We start from the raw sequence: 24,967 nt of genomic DNA, 5'->3' as shown, positions 1-24,967 counted from the left end.
CAACACTGAGGCTCCTCTCAGCGGACGGTACTGTCCCCGTAGTGCTTACCTCTCGATACTTGTGCTCTACTATAACTCCAATCTCTTGTCACCTCACTTCATACTAACCATATCATTCCTCTCTCATTCTAACTTTTAAATCCAACTCTTATTTTTTATATTAATTCACTTTTTTTCATCTCCCTATCATCTGTTATTGTAAATACATTTTTTCTGCTTGACTACGTTCGACCCTATCGTAACTTCGTGAGAAGTGCTTGTCTTTCGATGTCATTATTATACGAGAGGAAATAAACTCTGGAAATCTCTTGGGATATTTGCTTTGGAAAGAGTCGCCTAATTTTTTTTTGTATATTTGATTTAAATACATATATATATTGTATTCTCAGCTGGAAAGCACTGTGTGAGATCGCGTGTGAAGTGATACTTATCTGTCTGTGAAACATTCAGTGAAAATAGCTGCAGAGGTGAGTCTTTATTATATTAATCTAATATGTTAAACACACACACACACAAAAACACACATACACACACACACACACACACACACATATATGTATATATATATAAATTATAAGGAAATAAATTTAAATGTCCCAGACCTAACATATCATCATAGGTTTATCAGAGTTATTATATTTTTTAACTATAACTGTTTATTAGTATCCACAACTTTAAGATAACTTTAATATTAAAAGAATGTGTTTACTAATGACGCGTCTGCCAAATAAGCTCTATATTACCATATAACAACACTGCCTTCATTTACAACCTTCCGCGATGTCTTTTATGTTGAAGTTAATAGGCATTGACGACATTTTCTTTATAATCACGTTATGTATCGGTTCAATACAAAAGAGTTCAACGCGCGTTCGTATTTATCTCTGTATTATGATCATAGCTACTATTTTTATTTCTAATACTCTTAGAATAAAATAAAGTCAGGGGTGAAGTCGTAATAAACATACGGACTCGATGTGAGATTGTTACTCATTTTACAAAAAAATTGTCCTTTGGTTAGTAACCCTTGACTATCATCATTATAAACTTTCCAGCCGTTTAGGTAATAACAGATCAAAAACATGTCCATCGCTAAAAATTCCTTCATTTTGGTGAAGATTTCTTAATAATATTTCAGTTCATATTTTTTTTTATAAATCATTAAAAAAATATTTATTACGAACAATTCATGACAATAGCAAATTGCATGATCTGGTTTCTTAGCTGTCATTATATAATCCGATTGTTAGTTATCATATAATATCATAGTTTATCATAATTTATCGCCTTTTTTCCCGTTTTTGCACATCATAATGCATCATTTAGTAATACTCTATTCACATAGTTTTTATTAAAATAACAATATTACGACACTTTACCGAATACAAAAAAGATAATAATATGTTTTTCTTTCACTTATATATCTTCTTTTAACTTTAAATTTAAAACAGAATGGTTTTATTAAGTCAACATTGTTGACGTCAAAAAATATATAGGTGCATTAAAATAACAAACCATTACTACTTTATATTTAAAAATTATCTTTAAAATTGTTAAAAATATATAAAAAACAATTTTACGATAGTAACGAGAAAGTGTGTCTTTGTACTGTGTGAGGTCTTTTTTTGTTTGTAAATAGGAAGTTAACATAAAAGCGTGCAAAATCTATAATACATGTTTTCGCTCGTCACTTCCTTAGTTTTTAATAAACAAAGTATAATTATAAAAGTTATCTTCAACTGTTTATTTATGAAAAAGTAAAAAAAAAGAAACAAAAAAATTTAAAACATTTTTAAATACATTTTGGAGACTTTTGAGTATTAGGAAAAAATTACTTCAAAGAATAAAGATAAATAAAGTGAATTTATTTATTTTTATTATATACTTAACAAACAGCTGCTTCGAGAAACCTTGAATCTTCAGTAAATGTCATCGTTCAAGATAATCCTAAATTTAAAGTAGGTATAAAGCCTAGAAAGAACTTTCTAAAAGTTACGAACAACGCTCATATAGTTAACATTATAATTACGAAGAGTAATATTTTTGACGTATAAAGTGTTTTATATAAATACCATATATACACCTATATTAAATAAATATTCTTACCATGGGTCACTGTTACATACGGAGAGTTTACGGTTTTTCAATAATGAATGTAGAAGATTTAGGAACGACGGAAACCTGTGATACGGATACTATACCTACATAAGAATCGTCGGATAATTCCTTTAAAGCAATCGTTTCTGAATCTTATGATTGTATAAAATAATAACAAATAACCAAACCATATATTTAGGGAGCGTCGGCTGGGTTCTTCAAACAAATATAATATTATTACGAAACGTATTATCCCCTTGAAATATATATAAATATGTTTATCTTATTAATTCAACACACTTTAACCAATGCTATATGTGAGGTTTTGTTATTTGTCTGTAACTGAACAAGGAACTGCTTTACATGGCTTACGTTACAAGACCGTCCGCAACGAGTTCGGCAAACCGGGCAATAATCAATTGTGCAACAATAAATGAGTCTATCAGATGCGTTTAAAGCACATCATGTCTCCTTCATAATAACATTTCGAATTAGTTTTCGTTGTTGTATTATAATGTATATATTTTTTCCTCGTCTCGATTTATTTATTATTACGTCTGAATGAACTGAACGTCCTCATTTTTGTTTGTACTAATATATAATATTGACATTTAGAATGTATTTTGATTATAAAGCGCTGTACACATGGAGAAGTCTAGGAGCTTGTATGTGTATGTGGCATTTTAAATGCATTAGCAGCAAATGGCAGGAAATGTATTCGTATCAAAGTTTGTCATTTATTCCCGCACATCTCTTAAATCATAACTTTCCATATATTTCTACAGAGGGAGATAATTTTAGTTTTTAATGCATTCATAACAATATTCTTAATCATTGTTTTATATACGTAAACGTTTTTCATCTCACACAACTAGTCACACAGAATTAATATTTTGTGTATATATTTTTTTATTTATTTACCTAGTATATTATATGTTTTTATAGTGTTTTCAATGGGAACAAACGCGTATGATCCCGAGAAGACGATATTAATACACACGGATTATGAAATAGTTTTATTACGTTTAACATAATATATATATAAAGTGACACAGTGTACCTCCTTACCTTTGACATTAAAACCTATTCATTTCCAGCAATACAAACTTCTTAAGCTATTTTTGAACGAGTAATCATTAGCTTTTATAATATATTTTAATGTTTACAATTTTATCTTAATGCTGATGACGGTTCTATAAGGTAAGTGCTCTGCAATTTGAACATCATTTGGAAGGTCATGGCAGCAGGTGACCCAGATAGCTGTACTCGATGTACTTAGCAATCTTTTTTTTATAAAAAATAAACAACTAAAAACATATTTAAAATTTGTGAAATCCGTATAAACCTGTCTTTATAAACTCAAAAGTTGTAAAGGATACTTTTACCATCCTGTAACACACGTGTTACAAACCAGAAGCTTTCGCGATATCCCTAACAAGCTTGAAGGTCAACTTTAAATAATCTTAAAAACGAAAATCAAACAATAATCATACTAAAAGCTCCGCGACAACACAACCTCCATACAGTAAGTTATTTCGTATCAGATATGAAAAATTAGTGTTATTCATGTTACAGCCTTAAGTATCATTTAGATCATACTTGGAAGGCTTCACCGGAGCGGCTGATCGGATTTAAAAAGTCTACATCACATCATAAATGCCAAGGATACTTTCTGAATGTGTTTACGTCTCATGTATACAGGAAAGTATCTCGTTCATCAACTGTCGCAAGGTTAAAAATAACATAATAACCTCCGTTTATATATTAAATAAAAACGAAACTTTGTTTTGAGATACTTTTATAATTACATTACGTGTTCCAACAAACATCTTCAACGCTTACAGAACCGTAATTAGTTAATATTTCTAAAACTAACACGTCTCTAAGTAGGATCTAAATATGTATTTGCCGCATTGCAACTTAAATTGCATGTGTAGAATTATTTCAATTATAATAAACGTTATTTACGCAATGATGTTACCTGATGCAATTTTATCTAAACGATGTTTCTAAAAAGAGCAAATTATAATTCCTATTATTTTAATATTTCTCAATTCGGAATAAAGTGACCTAAACTCGTCCTAATAAGAGGAGAGACCGCATACAACATTCCTTATAAGGTTTATTTAGTTAAATTAAAAAATATTTGTAGCGATTCATTAATTTACTTATGAAAAAAGTAATGAATCAAAAATTATTGTAAGTGAAGTTGCATTAATTTACTTTTATTAATTTATTTTAATCTTATACATAATTATAAGCATTTTTAAAACTTTTATCTCGATTAATTGTATTTATGATTTTAAAACTTAAATTATTTCACTAAGAATTGGAAAACACGAAAAACTCCTCACGTTTATACTCACTGAAGTCGTAAAAATAGACAAACATTACAGTTCAAACAAAAATAAGATTTCAAAAACACTTTGAATATGATAAATATTAATAACTATTAAATCATCAAAGTGTTGAAGTTCAGAAAAACAGATAAGATTTAATGATGGGAGCAGATCAGTCATAGATTGGACACTAGAAAAAGTTATAGTATATACAGTTGGAGGAATATATCTACAACCAATAAATTACAACTAATACATAAGAATTAAACAAATAAGATGAGTTTAATAGACAGTGTGACTCAAGTCAACTTTCGTTCGTCCTCCCGACCGTGACCGCACGCAGGGGCTTTCCCTCTCCTCGGGATTTATTACATTTTTACAAGAACAATGATCTTTTAATTTGTTAGGCATAAAATTTATATTGTATATTAGACATACTACAAGCTCACAAACCTTATAATAAAATAAATTCCAAACGTATTTCCCTTAAATTAATTACCAAATGTTTATGTACATTTCATTGCCTCATATCATTTATTCAACCATATATTGTCATATAAACCATGTGTCAATTTAAATTTCAAACGTCGTGTTTACGTAAGAAAGTCACAGTTCACAAAATATCTTATTAGTAGGAACACAATGAATATATATCATAATTCTCACGGGTTTATTTTGCTCGTCAAATTTATCTCCTCAGTACTCGACACACACTCGCGACAGTTCTGTCTTGCTCAAAGATGAATAACTGTCCTAAGATATTAATGTTTGAAATAATACATGAAAAAATTAAACTTCAGTTCTCTTTTAGCAACTTAACTATTTTAAAATAGAAAAAATATTTACGTTATGCGAGTCGCAAGTCTGTGTCAGCCGCAGCCTATCAATTGGGAATCTCTGTCAGAAACAGTACGATGGTATCTCATGAGAAAATAGGCTGTACTTTGTGATGGCTTTTGAGTTTCTATAGACTGTGACATAACTATACTAGTAACGTAATAACACATATATTATATGCATCTATATATACAATAAAATCACAACAAATTACGAAAATATAGTCCTATCTTAAACAATCACTTATACCTTTATAAACGCTTTAATTAAAAAGGTCTTTATTTCATTTAATATATACACCGTCTCCATATAATCGAACTCGCCTCTGTGCTCGGGTCATTTTAATGTTAGAAGCGCTTTGATTTATGTGTGCTGTTATTATTCTTGTATATTTTTGACCTAAATGATAGAATCGATTGATGTCAACTCTATAAGGTGACAAAGGGCTATAAAACTCTATAAACATTATTGGATCTTCAATTGTTGCCGTAACTTTATTTATTCATAGAAGCTTTTGTGTTCACTCGCGGTAACTTTGAATCAATGTACTCAGCGCTGTTATTTAAATACAAACATAGAGTTTCTTGTTATTTATTTGTTATTTTAAAATCTATGTAACATATTGAGAGAGTCAATTCATTTATTAAAAAATCGCCTTAAAACGTGAATGTTTTAATAAAAAATAGAAGCTATAACTTTAATTTGACAAACATAAAGTAAAGATGTCTCTTAAGGCAATCTTAGCATGTAACTATATATAATTATTTATCTTTCAAATAGTAAACGAGCTTATATTTGTCATACAACATGTGTTCTATATCGTAACTCGACAGAGAGAGCTTGGATTCTGTAAGTATACATAAGTATACATAAGCCACAGACAAATAAAGGTTGACTTCAAATTGAAAATTTAATATATTTTTAATATTTTAATTGAACCTTAATATATATGGTAGAATGAGAGTGACTTAATCACATTTAGATTTGATAGAAGAGAATCAATAAGATAAATTTAAATAAACCAATGACTTATAAAGATTCTCATTGATTTTACACAAAACATTTTACATGAATCACATCACAGTATCATCAAAGTATGTCGCTGTCGTTGTTGTGTCTCCGGCTCACATTATATTTTTTGAATGAACATTTTTCGTTAGTTTCTCAATATTAATTTTTATGATGTAATAACGACCTCGTTACTTAACTATACCAACTAATTATTCACAATTCCTGTGTCAAGAATGCGACATTGTTCTTTAATTACAATTTTCGTCTTAACGTTGTAGAGATTTATGTCCGTTTGTTTAAATATTCAAAGCTATAATTATAACACAAAAAGTAATAGTTACTATTACATGATATAAGTTTATAATGTTTTAAAATAAACAATATTAATTCAAACTACTTAAAGTTAATTATACATTAAGATATAAGTATGTATGTTTAAGTGAAGTATTGCTCTATCCCCCTTTGACTATGATATTAAAGCAACATATACAAAAATACACTTTTTCATAAAACCAATAACTATTATCTTTTTTGCTCGTTTCTTGGACTCCTTGAATATCTAATATCATCAATATTTTATGTCAGTGTGGATCGCTATATAAACATTTCGACTAGGACGTATTCATCACATTACAGTTTTATACTGTCGTAAACATTACTTATTACAACGCTTAGTCCAAGTTTGATTCGGGACACTACATACGAAGCGTTTTTCGTTTCCTATTTAATAACCTACACTAATACTATAATGCGCGAACGTTTAAGAATGAAAATCTGTTAACACGTATATATGATGATGGCTATTTAGACTTAATGAGGTACCATCTGAGTAACTCATCATCGTCGCAAGAGTCTTTGCCGACTCGTCGTGGTCATCACGTATCCGTGATCCGTATACATGATGACCTTCTTGGGAAGATGGTTGCAGTGGTTTCCCCTTGCCATCTGCACCAGCACTTTTTGGGGCTATTTAGACCCTAAGGCTTGCTGTAGCCTCTTCCAGCCAGTTTCCCGACTGAGCTTGTGGTTATCCCGCCACTGCTCCGTGATCTGAGTAACTACTGGACTTCAATTTACGATTAAGGCTATAGGTACATAAGTTAAATATTAAACACCGTTACAGACCATCTCAAAGATAATAACCTAAGCCTATTTTTTTGGTCGTTATAAGATCGAGAACAGTGAATATAATTCGATTTAAGCCATACTTAAACTTCTATTTGTTTTCAACACGTAATAAAACAAATATTGATCGGCACTTACATTAACAACTTTTAGATTTTTTAACAATTCTCAATTAACATATAAAGAGCAGATTATATTAGTTTTTGTCTTTCATTTTATATTGATTTCATTATATTTTTCACTCAAATGTGTAGGTTTACAACCATCAAAGACAACTTTTAGTTTTGTGGTGTAGTTCAATCATAGGTATAAGCCTCATCATCATTATACAAACGTATCAGAACTACTGTTTTAGTAAACCACTTGATGAGTTTAAGAGACCTCGAGATATTAAAAATGTAAGTAAAAACTTCCCACGATCTCATTGTTTAATGTTATGTGTATAATAAACTGACGAGATGTTACAACCATCAGTGACTTTCGTCATAAACAACGCTCTTAAACGACAATGAAACGACAGCTTTTATTTGTATATATAATTAATACTTCTTCTTTAATAACTTATTGAATATCAACAATAAAGGGAATCGTTCGAACTTATATATATATATATATGTATATATATAATATTTAAAATAATAACTTTGGAAACTCTCATTCCATGACAGTCGATTTTTTCCACCGATGTCAAACAAAACTATCCAAATAATATATATTTTTATAAATCGAGGTTTTAGAGGTCAAGGCCATTAAATTTGTTTTGGAGTCTACTCCCTGGAAGTTAAACAGATATTTTTTACATAATATAAATGTTGAAAATCACGTGTGAAAACCTTTTTATCTAAATTAAAATCATATAATATTAATTTACATTCATAACATAGTTTTATAACAATATAAAGATTTGATGATATGAACGAAAAAATTTGGCACCTTAGAGACCGTTACACTAACGCGAACGTAGGAAAAGGTAAATATTCGACCCGCAACACGAAGGTTCGGATGAAACCCGCTGTTTGTGTCGTGTAAATTAATTTCACATGGAAAAACTAGAAATATTCCTACATATTAGAAGTGTTCTAGAATGATGTTCTTGATGTGATAGGTAGTACAGCATTAAGTCTGTACTACGACTAAATAACTACAGGAAAGTAAATTCACATATGACATATTTACCACAAACAAATTATGGAACTAGATACTTGTACCACAAGTGACATTTGACAAAAGTGACAGAATAAGACAATAGCAGGTGTGCTTTCGTTTGCATTTGTTTGATATTAGCCATTAATTCCTTAAAAAATAACTTCTCCCGCTAACACATATAAACTAACTAACTGTAAAGGATACATTTCTATTCAATTCTTTGTTAAATAATCAGTTAAATCTATCAGTTAAATGAATGGCCGAAGAGTAACGAACATTTTTATTCATAACGCCGCTGTTTCGTCATCAATAATTATAAACCCGAGGCTGCGGTCGTCCGTATCTGTTATGAGATGAACTCACATCAAATGCCGTCTTCCCATCAAATTGTGACGTAATTGTTCATTATTTCGTCTATAGCCAGGTAACTATTGTGTTTATTCTACATTAAGTTATTATTATTTTTGTATGATACATTTTGTGCAAAAAGTATTTTAAAATATATAAGTAAAGTCTCCTTTTAAAATATATTTAGTACGGATGGGTGTGCGTTTGTATTTCTATCGTGTAAATAAATTTGTTTATTTTTATATATAGTAGAGCATTAAATAATACAAAGGCTGCGTTACAGAAAAGAGAGTTGATCCTAAAAATAGGTTAACACTAAGTTAAGTGATTAATGTGTCGAGAATATACAAAAATAAACTTATATTATAAGACTATAAAATAAGCATCATAAATAGAATTGTTAATTAAATTAAATGAAAAGTATTAGTTTTATCTTTATACGTATAAGATAAAGTCGAAGCTGGTACTAGGAATTAATATCTCATGAATGAGATGCTCATTTCGGTTATCAGCGAATCGATGGTCGGTGTAAAGATATCAAACAGTCTCGTCAACTCGATCTCAATGTATGATTTGTCAAACAATGACGACCAAACAGACGTACTTGACCGAAAAAATGAACGCGCCCTGACCAATTAAAATATAATTAGTGTGTGTATTGTCTCCGCCTGAGGTCGACGGCTGTGAACTGTAGATTGTATGACTTTACTTGTTATTTTTGTTGTGTATTCACATCAAAACTGTTTCAAATTAATGTTGTTTCGTAAATTTCTTGCAAAACTCTTCAAACACGTAAATTTCGATTATCGTCTGCAGTTTTCTTTAAATTCAATGAAACATTTTTTTATTAAATTAAGGCTTGAATTATAAAATTATAATTATTGCGACGGCACCATTAGCTTTAAATGTCGTTTAGAAGAATTAAAACTTTAATGACAGACAAATTATGATGTGCAGATGTTAGAGATTTGATCCCAGAGGTCAGAGGTCGGATGATTTGCGTGTTATAATAATACAACACTTATAAGGATTAATTATCAGAGATCTAGCGAACTTTATGTAATAAAAATTAAAAGTTTATATTCATATAAATGCAGTTTTGTTTACATTTATAGATATTCATGTACTTAAAAAAGTTAAAAAAAGTAATAATAACTTTAAATAAGTTATTATTAATTAAATTTTAATCGTTACTTCATAATGCTTGGCTATCACCAGTTAAATCAGTTTCTTAACAATAGGTCATGAAGCTTTAAGACCTGTGCGTTGAAGAGTTTTGCTTAGAATTAATAGTGAGCACTAAAGGTAAACTTGCTACACTTTTACTTTCATTCAAAAGGTCAAATTACCATCCAGTAACCTATTAGGTAATCTAAATTTGTCACAACGGATGGCACTAAGGTACATCATGCATATAGAACGTAAAATAGCATCCTTGACATCGCCGGATCACAAACGAATGACATTAAATTTACAAAACTGAGTCACACGACTTTAACCTTTACGTACATGTTGCATTTTAAATGTGTAAATTAAAAGGCAATTACTATATCCCTAATGTTTTAAATGGTATTATTTAGTGATGAATAAAATATTTTAATCCCAACACTGTTAACAGTAAAATAACATGTTATTATATTGAATGAACAAAACCTTTAGATAGACGAGAAACCAACCAAATACGAACACACTGCACGTTCAAGTTTGATAGATAACGTCGCTTACAAAACTTGTGCCGATGAGATCTTATAGCAATCGACAGAATAATTCATCTTAAACAAAAGTGTAACGATGAGACGGTGAACTCATCAGTCGTTTGTTATTTTATAAATCGACGGCCGGTTACATAGGCGACTTTCACTACAGTCAGGATAAATCACCGAAGAACGTTAGGCCATCTGATACACGAGTGTGTACAGTTCTTATTCAATATCCTCCTTGGTTATCCTCCTTGGCTACCTTGAAATTGGTTCTTTAAATCCATTAAACTATTAATGATAGGTACATGATACGGCTCCACTCAAATAAGGTTACGACTCCAGTTAAACAGCTCAAAGTCGAAATATACCCTTAAAAGTGTATCGCTCTTTTAAAACTGCAATAAGACTATGAATAAAAAACAACTAGAATGTTAATTAATAAAAACAATGAACAATTGTTCTTTAACATAAAAAATCGTATTGTAAAGAGTTTGTTCAGTATCATCTGTGAGTTAAGATGCTATCGGAGGATAGTTTATAGACCTTCGGTGATCGGCGAGAGCTCCAAGGGCATAAAGGTCCCGAATGATCATTCGCCGGCCGTTCGGATGTACGCAGACAATGTTTCAAAATCACGTTGTTCATATTTTAATATAAAACACGTGCTCATTAATTAAAACTCCAGAATTATATCATGACAACAAGCGTGTCGGTATTCAACGAATCCGATACGCTGAACATATAACACACGCGTAATTATATTATAATAAATCCATCGATGAGTAGAAAAAAGATTTAATTAGCTTCACGCGCTATTTATCAAACACAGATGGAAGTGAGATTGTATCGGCGATGGAAACAGAAACGACCTTTCATTGTTAGGAGGAGAGGTTGGATGTGTTTGGAACCTTGGAAGTTGATCTATATACAAATATAATTAAAACTGTTACGGAATAACTCAATAATTCACAGGCGTTGAAAACATATACTCACAGAATCTACCAAATATACTATATAACTTGTGAGAAAATTCATATCATTTTTAAGTAGGTAAGTATTATGAGCGTTATATTTAGATTATTTCACATAAATTTTGAACGTTAGAAAACTTGTAACAATATTATATTATGCAACGAACAGCACGCAGAGAACAAATCAATTAATCAAATAAAAGTGAATCCGACATCATAAAGTTACGTAACGGAAGCAAAGGAAACGACGCGAGGCAAAGGCGAATGACGTTCTGAAACAACATAATATTTTATAATTATTAAACTGCTTAAACTATACAGCCTTATACAAAATATTATGTTTGTACCAATAGATGGCATAATTACATGTGATCATTGATCAAGTGTTTCTTTAAAAAAAAAATGCATTTTAATATGACAATAAAGCGATTTAACGAATTTAAAATAAAAACGTCCAGTTTAATACAACGTAGTAAATTTAATATTAATGATTGTATTATCACGATAGTTATCTGTGAGTATTTCGTCACTCCGTCGGTAAAAAGTCGGGTTCGCACGTTTATGTGTCGGGTCTTCCTCGACTGTTATCTCGATTTCATTTCAATTACAACATTGCCTTTAGAAATTTTACTAGTTTATTACATTCACCACTCAGTCAATTAGTTCATGAGAAACATCAAATATATAATTTGTTGAGTGCTCAGGTTACGACGAAATTAATATAAGTTATAATACAATAATATCAATTAATCTGATGAATTAAATTTCATCAAATCGGAAGCTGAGGCAAAATATAGAAGAGAAAAATTATAATGACATTAATTCAACAACTGTAATATTCTCGTTATAATTTTTTATTGGCAATGTTATCATTTTTAAGTAAATATAACTACATATTTCTGTTTGAAGGTTGCTTTTTTAAACGTAAGTAATTTAAATGATTATTCCTCAACTAATGTTGTACATCATATATTAGAGTGTCGTAATTTATAAACCCGTAACAGATATTGTGATTAGTTTTTATTGTAATGTCATATTATCTAAAAACAATTTTGTTTATGGTTGATGTTTGTAACACATTCCTAGATTATATAATCGATTTATTTATTTATATTTATATCGATTTATTTATTTATATTTTTCGTCAAACCATAGTAATACATAAAAATAGTAAATGATATAACTTAATAATTTATAAGATACAAAATAAATATGAAACATTTTAGAATATTTTATTTATAATCGGTAGAAAATTTATGAGAAAATGTCTAGAATTTAGTATTTGCTAGTGGACCTTTCTTAAGTGAGTGAATCGTCTAAAGTATGTTAAAAAACCTTCACATGTAAGCCATTTCCATACTGTACGCTTACCAAAAGTTTCAATCGTCACACTACATACGAACCGTTTCCTGTTTTTCATTCAATATCCTGTGTTGATATCAGTAGTAAGAGCTGCTACGATATATAAATGAAGAATTGGTAACTCCGTATGTATTGTGACGATGCAGACTCGTGGTACAGATACTACAGTAAGTTCTGACCGCAACACCGTCTCAGCATCTATAAAATTCTATAACTATCAATTGTTGATCGATCTATCGTTTTATAAGATGTCATTTCCTATTTCCGATTGCGTGACTTCTTATATAAGTCGAGTCCTTTTAAAATCATTAGTCATCGTGAGTCGAGCTCGCATTTCATCATTTATAATCATTTTTTATCAAAATCATCAATATTTTATTACATGTTCATCATTGTCAATGTACAAAATGTTGAATGCACCTTTAAAAAAACCCGCTGCGATGTAAATCTTTAATCTTATCATCTCGAACGGAATCGGGACTCGTAGATCTTATTACGATTTAAAACTCAATTTATTGTTGTTAACAAGACAACTAAACAATTGTCCGAAAACCGTATTACTAAACTAGCGACTTAATAATGACAGTCTGATGAGACGTCACAGTTGACAGTTGAGTGATGTGTCTTGTCAGAGTGGTCGTAAAGACACTAATGTAACTTACTTTGTTGTTTAACATTTATTATATAAACTGTCGATTTTATATTAGGCACAAGTCAACTTGAATTTACATGATTTGACGGCTGTTTTATTATTGGACTAGATAATTATATTTAAGAAAAGCTTACTGATAATATTATTTTAAGAAAATTTTTCAATTTCGTTTGTCCGATCGGTTTCGAAACATTTTCATAAACAGATATATTAGTCACAATACAAAATCAAGTATTATCTCACATCATTACACTATAATTTCGAACGCTTAAAGTTTTTGTAACCTAAGACCGACAGCTTTTTCTCATAAATAATGCAATAAATGATGTGCAATTTCATTTTAAGACCTTCCTCGGATAAAATGGAATGATTACTTCAATCAACTGGTTATTTGCAACCTGATATATGTATATATAAAAATATAAGTAGATAGTACAAGTGGAGTAAAACACATGTAGGTACATTGAAATAAATATTAATAACTATTTCCTTTTTCATCTTTCATAATTGCATTGAATACGAGATAGGCACGTTCAAGAACAGGCCAGTACTAACTTTTAAATATTTTAAGCAACTTGAAAGCTCAGTTTCACACAGGCGAGGGCGAAAGTTGGTAAAAGCCAGTCGTGACCTATGAACGTTGTCGACTTTAGATTTATCCTCTCACGAACGGCGTGTCACTATCGTTAGATCCTTTGTACATTCAGACGTACATGTATAGTTGTCGATGACAAATGCCGCCTGTTATAATTTATGTTTTTGTAAGAACAAAAATATATTGCCAGAGTTTTTAAGTGATAGTTAAAGACGATTTTAACGTATACATATAGTTTGATATAACCTCCTATTTAAGTATTGAGTAAATCGTAATAAATTGATCAGATGCGTTCCGATGCGTGAAACGACTTTGGAACAATGATGTCGGCAACAACTCGGACCAGAGAACGTGTTGTTTCACTAAATTGAAGTGATTCTAGTTATTCAATTTCGGGTCTAGGACGTTGCGAAAACTAATTTATCAAATTGAAAACATTATAATCTACTCTCCGATCGCATTACCGAGTCATTTAAACAATGGTTTTACAATAACTTTTTATAGTCATCTCAAAATACAGGATGGTGCTGAATGAGTGAAACTTTTAAATGATTTAATATAGAGATCTATCGTCTTCTAAGGTCCTGCAATATCTGAAACTTAACCTAGTAATGAGTACGGTTTTCCTTGAATCTTAAAACTGACCTTCATTTCAGATTCATCGTTTCAAATTTTAACCTTTGTAAGGTCACGCCGTAACAGAAGTCTGCTATTGTTTCAAAATTAACAGCTGTAGTGTTTTTTAAAGATGTATTGTTAACATCTGACATATTAAATTTTAAAAAAAGCATCATTATGCTATATGCAATAAGGATGACATTTAGAAAACACTCGACGCAAAACATTATCTTACAGCTGAAATAAAAAAAGGGACTATTATCGTAAGTCGTATTATAAAAGTGATGAGAAGGTAATAACTTTTATATATATGTGGTGGTAGGGGTACGTCTGTTCGTGTATTAAACTACCATTTTCCAAGCGTGTTATTTCGAAACCTTATTGTTCATAGCGATGCCAAGATAACCCCGCATTGTTTTTGGAGCTCCGTAAGACATAATCCCATTATAACAATATCACACAAGGTTACTGAACTAAACTAATAATAAAGACGGTCAGACACCGACCAACAAACCACTCAAAGTCTTTTCAAAGTATTGAATTCGTATCATTTTTATCGCGAGTAAATACCTATATATTAATATTTATTTAGTAATTTTCAAAGCTTCTTTAACTTACTGGTAATACAGTAATTATCTTCAGTATACCTTCATATGTACCTCAGGTGGCATCTTATGCCTATCATGACAACTGTATGATTAATTACATTTGGATAACTGAATATGAATATAAAAATACACATTTCTTACACTATTTTATTTCTCAAAACATATGTTTTATGTTTCAATATCTGCTGAAGTTGTCATTCCTAATATTTCCAATTTTATTTGTAATTTGAAGCGAAATCTTCAAAATAATATCAGCTGAATAAAATTCTGATGTAGTATTTTTATTTTTTATTTTATTGTTTTATTTTTCATGCTGTACTTTAAATATATGTTGATTGTTTATTAATATTTTCGTCGTTGATCCAAAACTGTTTGTAATTTATTACAAATGTATATATGAAGAGAAAATATAAGTGGAAACTGCTCTGACAAATGGTTATAATCTTATGAAATAAAATATTGTAATATAAGCTATATGTTGGCTAATAATTACTCTTCAATAGAACTCATACGTGTATTTGTAAGATATGTTATATTATTTGAAAACAGTGTAGAAATAATACGTGTATAAAAATAAATCAGTTAACAGTTGTCGTGACACCGTGGCGATAGAATCTCCCGGAAAACTGTTTTCACACTAGTTCATGAGACAATCATTTCAACGAAAACGTTCCACGTATGTTATCATACTAAGACTTTAATGTGACGATCAATTGATGTTTGATAAGAAAAACAAGCTCTTGCTTCGAATATCATAAAAAAAATGCGTAATAAAAGTCCTAGTTATAAATTTAAAGCCCTTAAAAACAGTTTATATTTTGGAAATTTAAATTTTATAAGACCGATAATATAGTTATAAATTTGTGTGTATATTTTATTTTTATTCATACGTACAGTGTGATAGTTATGATAAGGCTCTGATCGCATCATATCTCGCGTCACGAAGCTCGTGATGAGGCATGGGAAACAAATGTGGGTGTAACAAAACGATTAGCACATGTAAAACTATAGGCAGAGTTCAAGTTGGCGTCGTAAATACGAACAATATTTCGTTTGCGATTCAATAATCTACGTTTGAAATATAATGTGCCGAGATTTATAAGTAAAAAACTTTAAACGGTCCGTACGCTGGGTGACGATGCCAACTTAGACTAAGAATACAGACGTACTAATAAAAATACCAAACACATTTACGATCATATCTATATTGATTTTAAAAATTATAAATATGTGATGACACCTTTCCTAAAATCTATAATAAACTCTTATAACGAATGACATGCAAATGTGACCAAATGATAAAACAGAGCGATACAGAGCTTCCTATAAAAAACTATATGGAACGTAAAGTGATGTAAGGAACGTCTTCGCCGACTCCACGACTGTATAAGTTTAAGGTAATTGTATGCTTTTTCAATTACCCCGAGATAACGTCATACCTAAGCCGTGTATTTTTGTTCTCAAACCAAACCCGTTATTACATTTCGATGGATGGACGACTTCTTTCATAACAGCTTCCAACAAAATTCCTGATTTCCATGTAATTACGTATCTATACTTAACAGTACTTTCAACTGTGCTCTTTGACTGCTGCATAGTGTTGGTCAAGCTACTTTCGCCGTTATGTAAACATGATAGGGGCTATAATTTTCTCTCGCTGTTTAATGTTTATCGTTTCATCGGATTATGCAAAGAATACCTGCACTTAGCTACTTGATAATTGGATGAGACTGTCAGAAGAAGCTGCTCGGGTGTGCAAATTGCTGTTTTAATTTGTATAACTCAGACTCAAACATTATTTTCAATTTAGGGTTTCTAGTTGACTGTATATTTGGAAATAGAGGTTTAGAAGCGTGCAAAGGATACACCGATCAATGTTCAACAAAATGATTAATGTTTAGGACAAACTAAAATGTAATTATTCCCTGTATATACCTTTGAAAAAGTTTTTTCTTTCCTTTTAAAATCAAAATAAAAATGTAGTACTAAAAGCTCTTATTATTATTACATAACATTTATAATATAAAGTCCTTATATTTGATTTCATTCAATATACACGATTATAAAATAGCTATAATGTCTAAGCTCTGAGCCGTGTTTTAATAATCTCCTCTCCTATTGAGAATATCTCATCCGTCCTGCGCACGCGCACGCCTTGAGAAATATTTACCACATCAACACACAAATAAACTTCACACCTCTAATGCACAGTATACAAAACTGAATAATAATAATATATATAACTTATAACATGTATATATTTCTTTAATATAAATTTTATCTATGTTTCAGGTATGCGGTGGAAGGAAGGCTTGGACATAAAAATGATTTCCTTAAAAACAATCTGTGTTTTAGTCGCTTTAAGTAAGTCTTTCAGTTATTAAGTTTCCCTAGTTTTAGGTTTTGTATAATAGCAATTTATTTGGAGCCGGTCGTTAAGAAGTTGAGAGTCTATAGAAATATGCATATAAATGACTATAGAGCAAGGTTTGACAACTCTTGTTCTGAAGTCTTTAGCAACAATTGTGGACACATATATATATATGAGCAAAAAATCTTATAGTTTCAAGTGAATACATCACGCCTGCAACGTATCCTTCGAGGATGAACACATACAACGGTGTTAAGTAACAGCTTATTTATGTCCTACAAGCTAACAAAAGCGTCTCGCAACACGTTGCATGTGCAGTAGGCTGTGTACACACGTGCGAATGAGGTTTTGATGAATTATTATAAGACATGAACATTACACATTAAGAATGCAAGGAAAAATATATATTTTTTTTATTTCATAATCGTACATTAATATGAATAAATTCGACAAAAGGTATCAACCTGTATTATAACCTCAATAATTATTTTAATACAATTTGTGTAATCAAATATAATTATTTCTCTCGAGTCTAACAACTCTATTATTAAAAGTGTTTTAAATTATTGTATTATTGCTATATCAAAAGAAATAAATAATTGTGATTAGACAACATCACAGCATCTCTGGCGAGCTCGGCCTTATTTCGCTCACCTGAAAGCGTTTTCCTACTATAGATCATAACAAATAGCATCCGTCAAAGAAAATCATTCCGAAGCCATCATCAAATGACCGCAATAATTATCTGTATCGAGACCATTCAAAAGGTCGGCATAATGAGGTGTTTCTCAAGTATCAAGAATTTCAAAACCATTTCTGTAGCAGCATTCTTAACAGCCCTTATTAGATTGTGAGAACTAAGTCGCAAAGTTAAGCATGATTATTAAATGACACGGCTTATAATGTCTGAACTGAGTTCACAAGATCTTAAACATGTTTCAGAGTTAATTTTTATGATATATTATTGCGACCTCATCACTGGACCTTTTCCAAACAATGATGAATGTCACAATAGATCTTTCCGGTATGTCAGAGTATCTCTGGACCAACAATCTGATCTCATTGAACCTGTAATTACTTTTCCAACTTGCAATTGTGATGCGATGACTACAAATGTCAATGAGGTGTCATTTGGATTGACCAGCGACATTTCGTTAGTTTAGCTTTCCAAGCTCGGAACCAGTTACAAGAAAACTAGGTCATAGATTAATATATATATTAAATATTCTATATACAGGTGCGGGATGACCTTCTTCCGGGACTAATAGTTTAATATCTAGGTTTATGACACTTGTAAAGATAAGTTAATTAGAAGCACTACCTATATCTCTTCTTAAAAACCATGCATTAAAGACTTCACTATTAGCATGCGATCATTTTCATTTAAAAGCCAGTTTCCTAATGGTGGTTCTTAGGTATCTTTGGTGACATCGGCCAAGCAATGTTATTATGTATCAGCTTTTTTTCCAAAATGACGTAAGGCTTGTTTAGATTATAGCGCGTGCCATTATAATCATTAAATGCCTGTGAATTATTTCTTTTAAGTTTCATAACATTTGGTTATACTTATATTTTCTAAATTCCATATTTCTTAAACTAGTTTTTTTTGAAGTGTCTTTTAATTTCTATAGTAATCTGTCAAATGTAACACATCAAGTTAGAGATTTAAATTCGAAATTCAATGCACCTTTAATGAATATAATTCTCATATTTTAACACGACCCGAAGAGGCATCCAACAATAAATATAAAACCGATTGTTCGTGAACACAGCTTTCTTGTTAACAAAATGTCACTGATGGCACAACAATAAACACAATCAAACAGATGCGTCTATTATACTCATTCTTATATCGTTTATTACAAAACAGATGAAAGAAAAAAACATTTAACTATTATATAAAATATGTATCCATAGGCACCAACATGTTTTGCTAATCTGAATTAAACGCAGTTACTTATAGTGAAAGCTTCTTCGTACGTTATCTCAAACTCTAGTTCAGATTCCCTTGCTTTTATTCTACAAATTAGTAAACTATTAGTAAATGCTTTCACTTTACTGAACTGGTACTATCCACAAAAAAAAAACAGGTTTTTTTAGCAAAAATAAATATATGGAAAAAAAATCAGTATATAAAGCTTTGTAAATAATATTTGTAACGATACGCCTCTTTCATATCTTAATATAACATGTTAATCCACGTACAACGTATTTCCGTTTTAAAACTTCTAGGATATATTTTAAAGATCAATGACTAATAGCTTGATCTTAAGTCAACCATTAGAAAGCTCGCTTATGCCATCTCCCATTCATTAGGTTTCTTCAATGAATGGACGTTAACATTTGTATGGAGGCTCTTATTAGTTTATATTGATTTACAAACCGATTGTTTGTGCGGTGAAAGCCGTGTGGGATAAAGGACTATTAAATAAATTGTGAATTAGATAACGATATTATTTGAATAAAAGTACATTTACCGTGATTAATATGTAACAAATGCTATACGATATTGTAATTCTTTTGCAGATTTGATGCAAACTTGTCACTGTGCTCGACAACTGGCGAATCGAAGAAAGGTAGACATTATTTCAATGATATGCTTATAAACTAGATATAACTAAGTGTTTCTGTTCTGATGAAGACTCATCCAAATCAAAATAAAACATGCCCTCCTTGACTATCAAATTCTGACAAGATTATTTCTTACTTCTGACAAGATTATTTGCTACTTTCATAGGATACATCCTTGTATCTTCCTGAACCAAGTGCGCAGTCACTGACAGCGATCGCACAAGCGATGGGAGCGGCGGGATTCGAAGACTACACGGAAGGAAAGACACTCGTCAAGCGACTGATAACGGCCGATGACCAGTCTGAGCTTGATGTTGTTGAACATATGGGTAATTTAAAGAACTAAATGTACCTGTTACAAATTTATCCAATCATATGGCTTTATATAATATATATAATATAATAATAAAGACAAAAAATATAACAACAAGAATACAATTTCAGGTGTAATAGGAAAGGCAGGTGTTGACTTCCCAGCTCTGCCCAATATCCCCAAAACCGGATTCAACTGCAAGAACGTGCCCACGGGGTATTATGCTGACTTGGAAACCGATTGTCAGGTATATAAAGCAATATTCTTAAATTTCAATACTTGCTCATTCATTTTATTGTTATTAAAATGTAATGTATTGTGTTACAGGTATTCCATATCTGCGACACGTCTCGCAAGATATCGTTCTTGTGTCCAAATGGCACCATCTTCAGTCAGTCGCATCTCATCTGTGACTGGTGGTTCAAGGTGGACTGTGCATCCGCACCGGCTCTGTACGAGGCTAGTGTAGAGTACTACTCCAATGAACAAAAAAAGTCTCAGAAAGTAGGAAGAACTCTCTCCAAAAACTCTAATAACCGAAATGTCGGTTCCGATTCTCAGGTTCGAACCGAATCTAGAAAAGCACCTATATCCTCGACAACAGAAAAACTTCTAAGACAGTCCCAAAATTCACAAACTAATGAACCTGTACCCACTGATGTTCCTACAACCAGAAACTATCAGACAATCTTTGATATTAGTCCAACGTATGCTACCACTGAATTTGAAAACCGGAAAAAGAACCTCGTTCAGCTTATTTCAAATGATTTCAGCAACTATCCATCTAAAACAACTCTACCTGTATACGACTCAACAACCCGCAAAACTACTGAACCAGTATATGACCATAACAGCTTGAGGGAAATGCAAGTAGCTGCGGAAACAGCTTCTTTTGCCCAAAACCAAAATCGACAATTTTTACAAGAATATAATAGTAAGAACCTCAGACCATACCCTGTATATAACCATAATTTACAAGTCAAACCATCCAAAACTAAGACTCTTACCACTTTATATGATATAACAGCCACCAATGCTCCTCAATATACACAGCAAGCAACAACAAAACGACAAACTTTACTATCTTACACCAAAAGTTACACAATTAACGATAATCGTGATCCTTACACAAGGCCAGGAGTTTCTTTGCTAAGGGAGTTTCTAGAGAAGGAAAGAAATAAAACTCTGCTTGCTACAACTGAAAAAATTGCTACAATTCGAAGCGATAAACAAAAAAGCAAAATAAACCCGGAGAAAAAAGGAGAAACAGATAACAGGAGCAGTTTTGAATCTACTTCTAAAATACCATATACCAGTAAAACCGTTGGACAAACTGAAACTATTTTAAACGTGGAACATTCTACTGAGCCAACGACGGAAATATCGTATAAAGATCGCAGGGAGAGATTATTAAGAAAAATTGCGTTAGACAGAAAGGACGCAGAAACGACGCCGCCGACTGTTGTTACGGAAAAATATTATGGTAACCAATCGAATAGACCCGGGCTTGTTGTACCACCGTCACTAACTCCTAAAACGCTTCATTCGCTGGCTATATATTATGCCACAGCCTTAGATAATTTTGCTACAACACCCACACCTGAAGATACCGAAACAACTACGTATTCTATGGATATGTATGAAAAAGTCACGGAAGGGTTGCCACCTTTATTTAGCAAGCAGACAATTACTAAATATGGTAATCTCTTTGGACATGGAACAGGAAACGCCGAAATGCTTGAGAACATTAAAATAGACCCAAATAGCTCGATTAATGAACTCGCAGAAGATCTGTCAGCACAAATGAGTCAAGGACCGTTAGCTTCATCTCCACAAATAAGAGAATTAGCGCAAATATTTACACACGCACTCTCCGCTTATCTTCAGGATCCAGTAAAATTTAGAAAAGTTTTATCAGACATTAGACCAACACATCCATCTTTTTCTGATATGTTAGTTGATACAGACGCTTCATTTAATACAGAATCTACTACTACAGTCAACGAAGAAGACGACGAAATACTTGGATTTTCGGATGATCATAAAATCAGAGCAATAGAAAATTCCTTACGCAGTGGGAAATCAATAAATATCGCCACTGATTACCCAACTACTATTGAAGAAGTAACTACAACAGTTCAACCAACAACTGAAATTGAAACCACTACGACACCAAGAAGTCCCTTTAGATGTTGCGGAAGAATATCGGCTTCTTACACAACTGCTCCAACGCCCAGCAAACACTACTTTACTTCCATTCCATCTAATACTTTTGCAGCGGGGAAAATAAATTCATTAACTAATTATAATACTGAGACTCCTAAAAGTGAATATATCAATACAAAATTGTCAAACGGATATTTCATCAACTCCAATATAAAACAACTTCCAGTAACTGATTCTCAATTTTCCAACGATTACACTGAAACTACTACCTTGACAACAGAATCAGATATCGACATTTTTGATTCCACTCTTTCTCCGATAACTAATTCACATCAGTCGTTTGAAAGTAAGAAAATAAAGACGACAACAAGTACACCGGAATCTACCCCTAAAAACTTCGCCGAGACTGACAGTATTGAACTAGAAAATGAAGAAGAACTCCAAAGAGCACACAGTCAGTCTTTTGTTACGCCTCAAGCAAATAGTGTCCGTAAAGGCAAGCAAATAAATCAATTTGTGAACAAAGAATTAAAGAAACCTGCTGAGGATTTAGAAGCACCGACTCAAGCATCAATAGATTTAACGACACTTGCACCAACTACTACCCAAGCCACTGCTTCAACTCTTTCAGACCAAACTTCGACTTTAACCACCGTGAATCCTTCACAAACTAGTATATTTACTTCTCCAGATAGTGAAAAAAATAATAATGATTTCCAATGGCCAACCACTTTTGGTAATTGGCAAAGCACAATCATAGATCCCATCACCCTTAACGATGGCTTAAGTTCTACTGGACCCGAGCAAGTAGTATCTGAAATATCTCAACAAACTAACGAATGGCCATTAGAGGCTGCGACGACTCAATCTACGTTCATAACAACCAATGAACCCGTTTCTACGACAACTGTTAATGTAGAAATAACAACAAACATCAAAAATGATGAAAGATTTGGTAGACTTCTTTCTGACCCTTCATCGACTGAAGCCTCTCAAGATATATCAACTGTTACAGACACTATCGTCGAAAAAGCAAAGCAAATAATGGGAGGAATGAATTCAACAACGACGCAAAAACTCATGAACGTCATGAAAAAAACGAAATCAAAGACAGTCAAACGTTTAATTCTCCTTTTGGTGCAAACGTGTGACGACGATCACAATTCGACAGCGGAAGCTTCAAAGAAAGCATTGCTAGAAGCTCTGATGGCCGTCTCGCAGAAAGATATGGACGAAATAGAAAAAGAAGAAGAATCAATAGAAACACATTCGACAGAGTCTTTACCTGATGTGAAAACAAAGGAATTCGAACGCCGCATGGACAGGATTCAAGTGGAACCTAGACAGAATAAAAATATAAACACAGAGGCCGAGGAAGTCAACTCCTTATCAACTCCCACCACAACTGAGAGTTTTAAGACCGAAGAGACACAAACCACACCAGTCACAACAGCTAGAACTACACGAACGAGTCGAAGAGGAAGCAGAAAATATTCGTTTTCTACAGAATCAGAACAAACACATACGACGGCGGGAGACCGACCGCTCGCCGAGGCGAGGACAGGTCCGCGGCCCGAAGTCAAAACACAATCAGACACGAGGGCTTTAGAACTATTGAGATCATTGTACACCATCGCCGCGAGGTGGGGCAAATAGAAATATTATATAAATCAGGGTTCGTCATTTTACAATACATACCAGGAAAACAAGACTTCGCGGTTTAATTATAATCAACTATCTCTTAGCATTACATGTCACAAAACTATTTATAATTAAAAATAAGTAAACGCGTTTAATGTTCGAGAATATTTTGGTACGAAATGAAAACATGCTCAATTATTTATTACTGAACGGACCCTAGGTATTAAAAATTTTGTAAAAATGTGATTTACTCTATGTGAAATGTTCCCTTCCCGTAGTAATTTTTATGTAAAATGTTTTATACACAGTTAACGAACGCAACCATGTGTTATACACTTTATAAACTGTAGGTATTTATTGTTCTGTAATTCTTATCGTCGCTTCCGATCGAGTTACCTTCCAGCCTTAGCTTGTTACACTGCCAATTAAAGTATTTTATAAGGAGTTAGTTATTACCTAGTGTAAGATATTTTTACTTTTACAATAAATTTTTATA

General features: G+C 31.8%; 1 protein-coding gene across 1 annotated transcript; it reads left to right on the top strand.

The window, feature by feature from the left end:
* On the top strand, positions 1-24,947 carry LOC116774108 (uncharacterized). Its single transcript, XM_032666760.2, has 7 exons — positions 1-27; positions 390-467; positions 17,702-17,773; positions 20,307-20,356; positions 20,518-20,680; positions 20,796-20,911; positions 20,992-24,947. Exons 3-7 carry the CDS (start codon positions 17,704-17,706, stop codon positions 24,484-24,486), a joined length of 3,894 nt encoding a protein of 1,297 aa, XP_032522651.2. The 5' UTR covers positions 1-27; positions 390-467; positions 17,702-17,703; the 3' UTR covers positions 24,487-24,947.
* Positions 24,948-24,967: the final 20 nt, after the last annotated feature.

The sequence above is a fragment of the Danaus plexippus genome, chromosome 20 (assembly GCF_018135715.1).
Source record: "Danaus plexippus chromosome 20, MEX_DaPlex, whole genome shotgun sequence".
Lineage (NCBI taxonomy): Eukaryota > Metazoa > Arthropoda > Insecta > Lepidoptera > Nymphalidae > Danaus > Danaus plexippus.
This window is presented reverse-complemented; position numbering and strand designations above follow the sequence as displayed.

What these genes read in the sequence shown, in the direction of transcription:
- LOC116774108 (XM_032666760.2), top strand. Translation starts at nt 17,704, where the DNA reads ATGCGGTGGAAGGAAGGCTTGGACATAAAAATGATTTCCTTAAAAACA. An exon ending in AACTGGCGAATCGAAGAAAG is followed by an intron (nt 20,357 to 20,517) that starts GTAGACATTATT and finishes CTACTTTCATAG; the next exon opens with GATACATCCTTGTATCTTCC. An exon ending in ACTTGGAAACCGATTGTCAG is followed by an intron (nt 20,912 to 20,991) that starts GTATATAAAGCA and finishes ATTGTGTTACAG; the next exon opens with GTATTCCATATCTGCGACAC.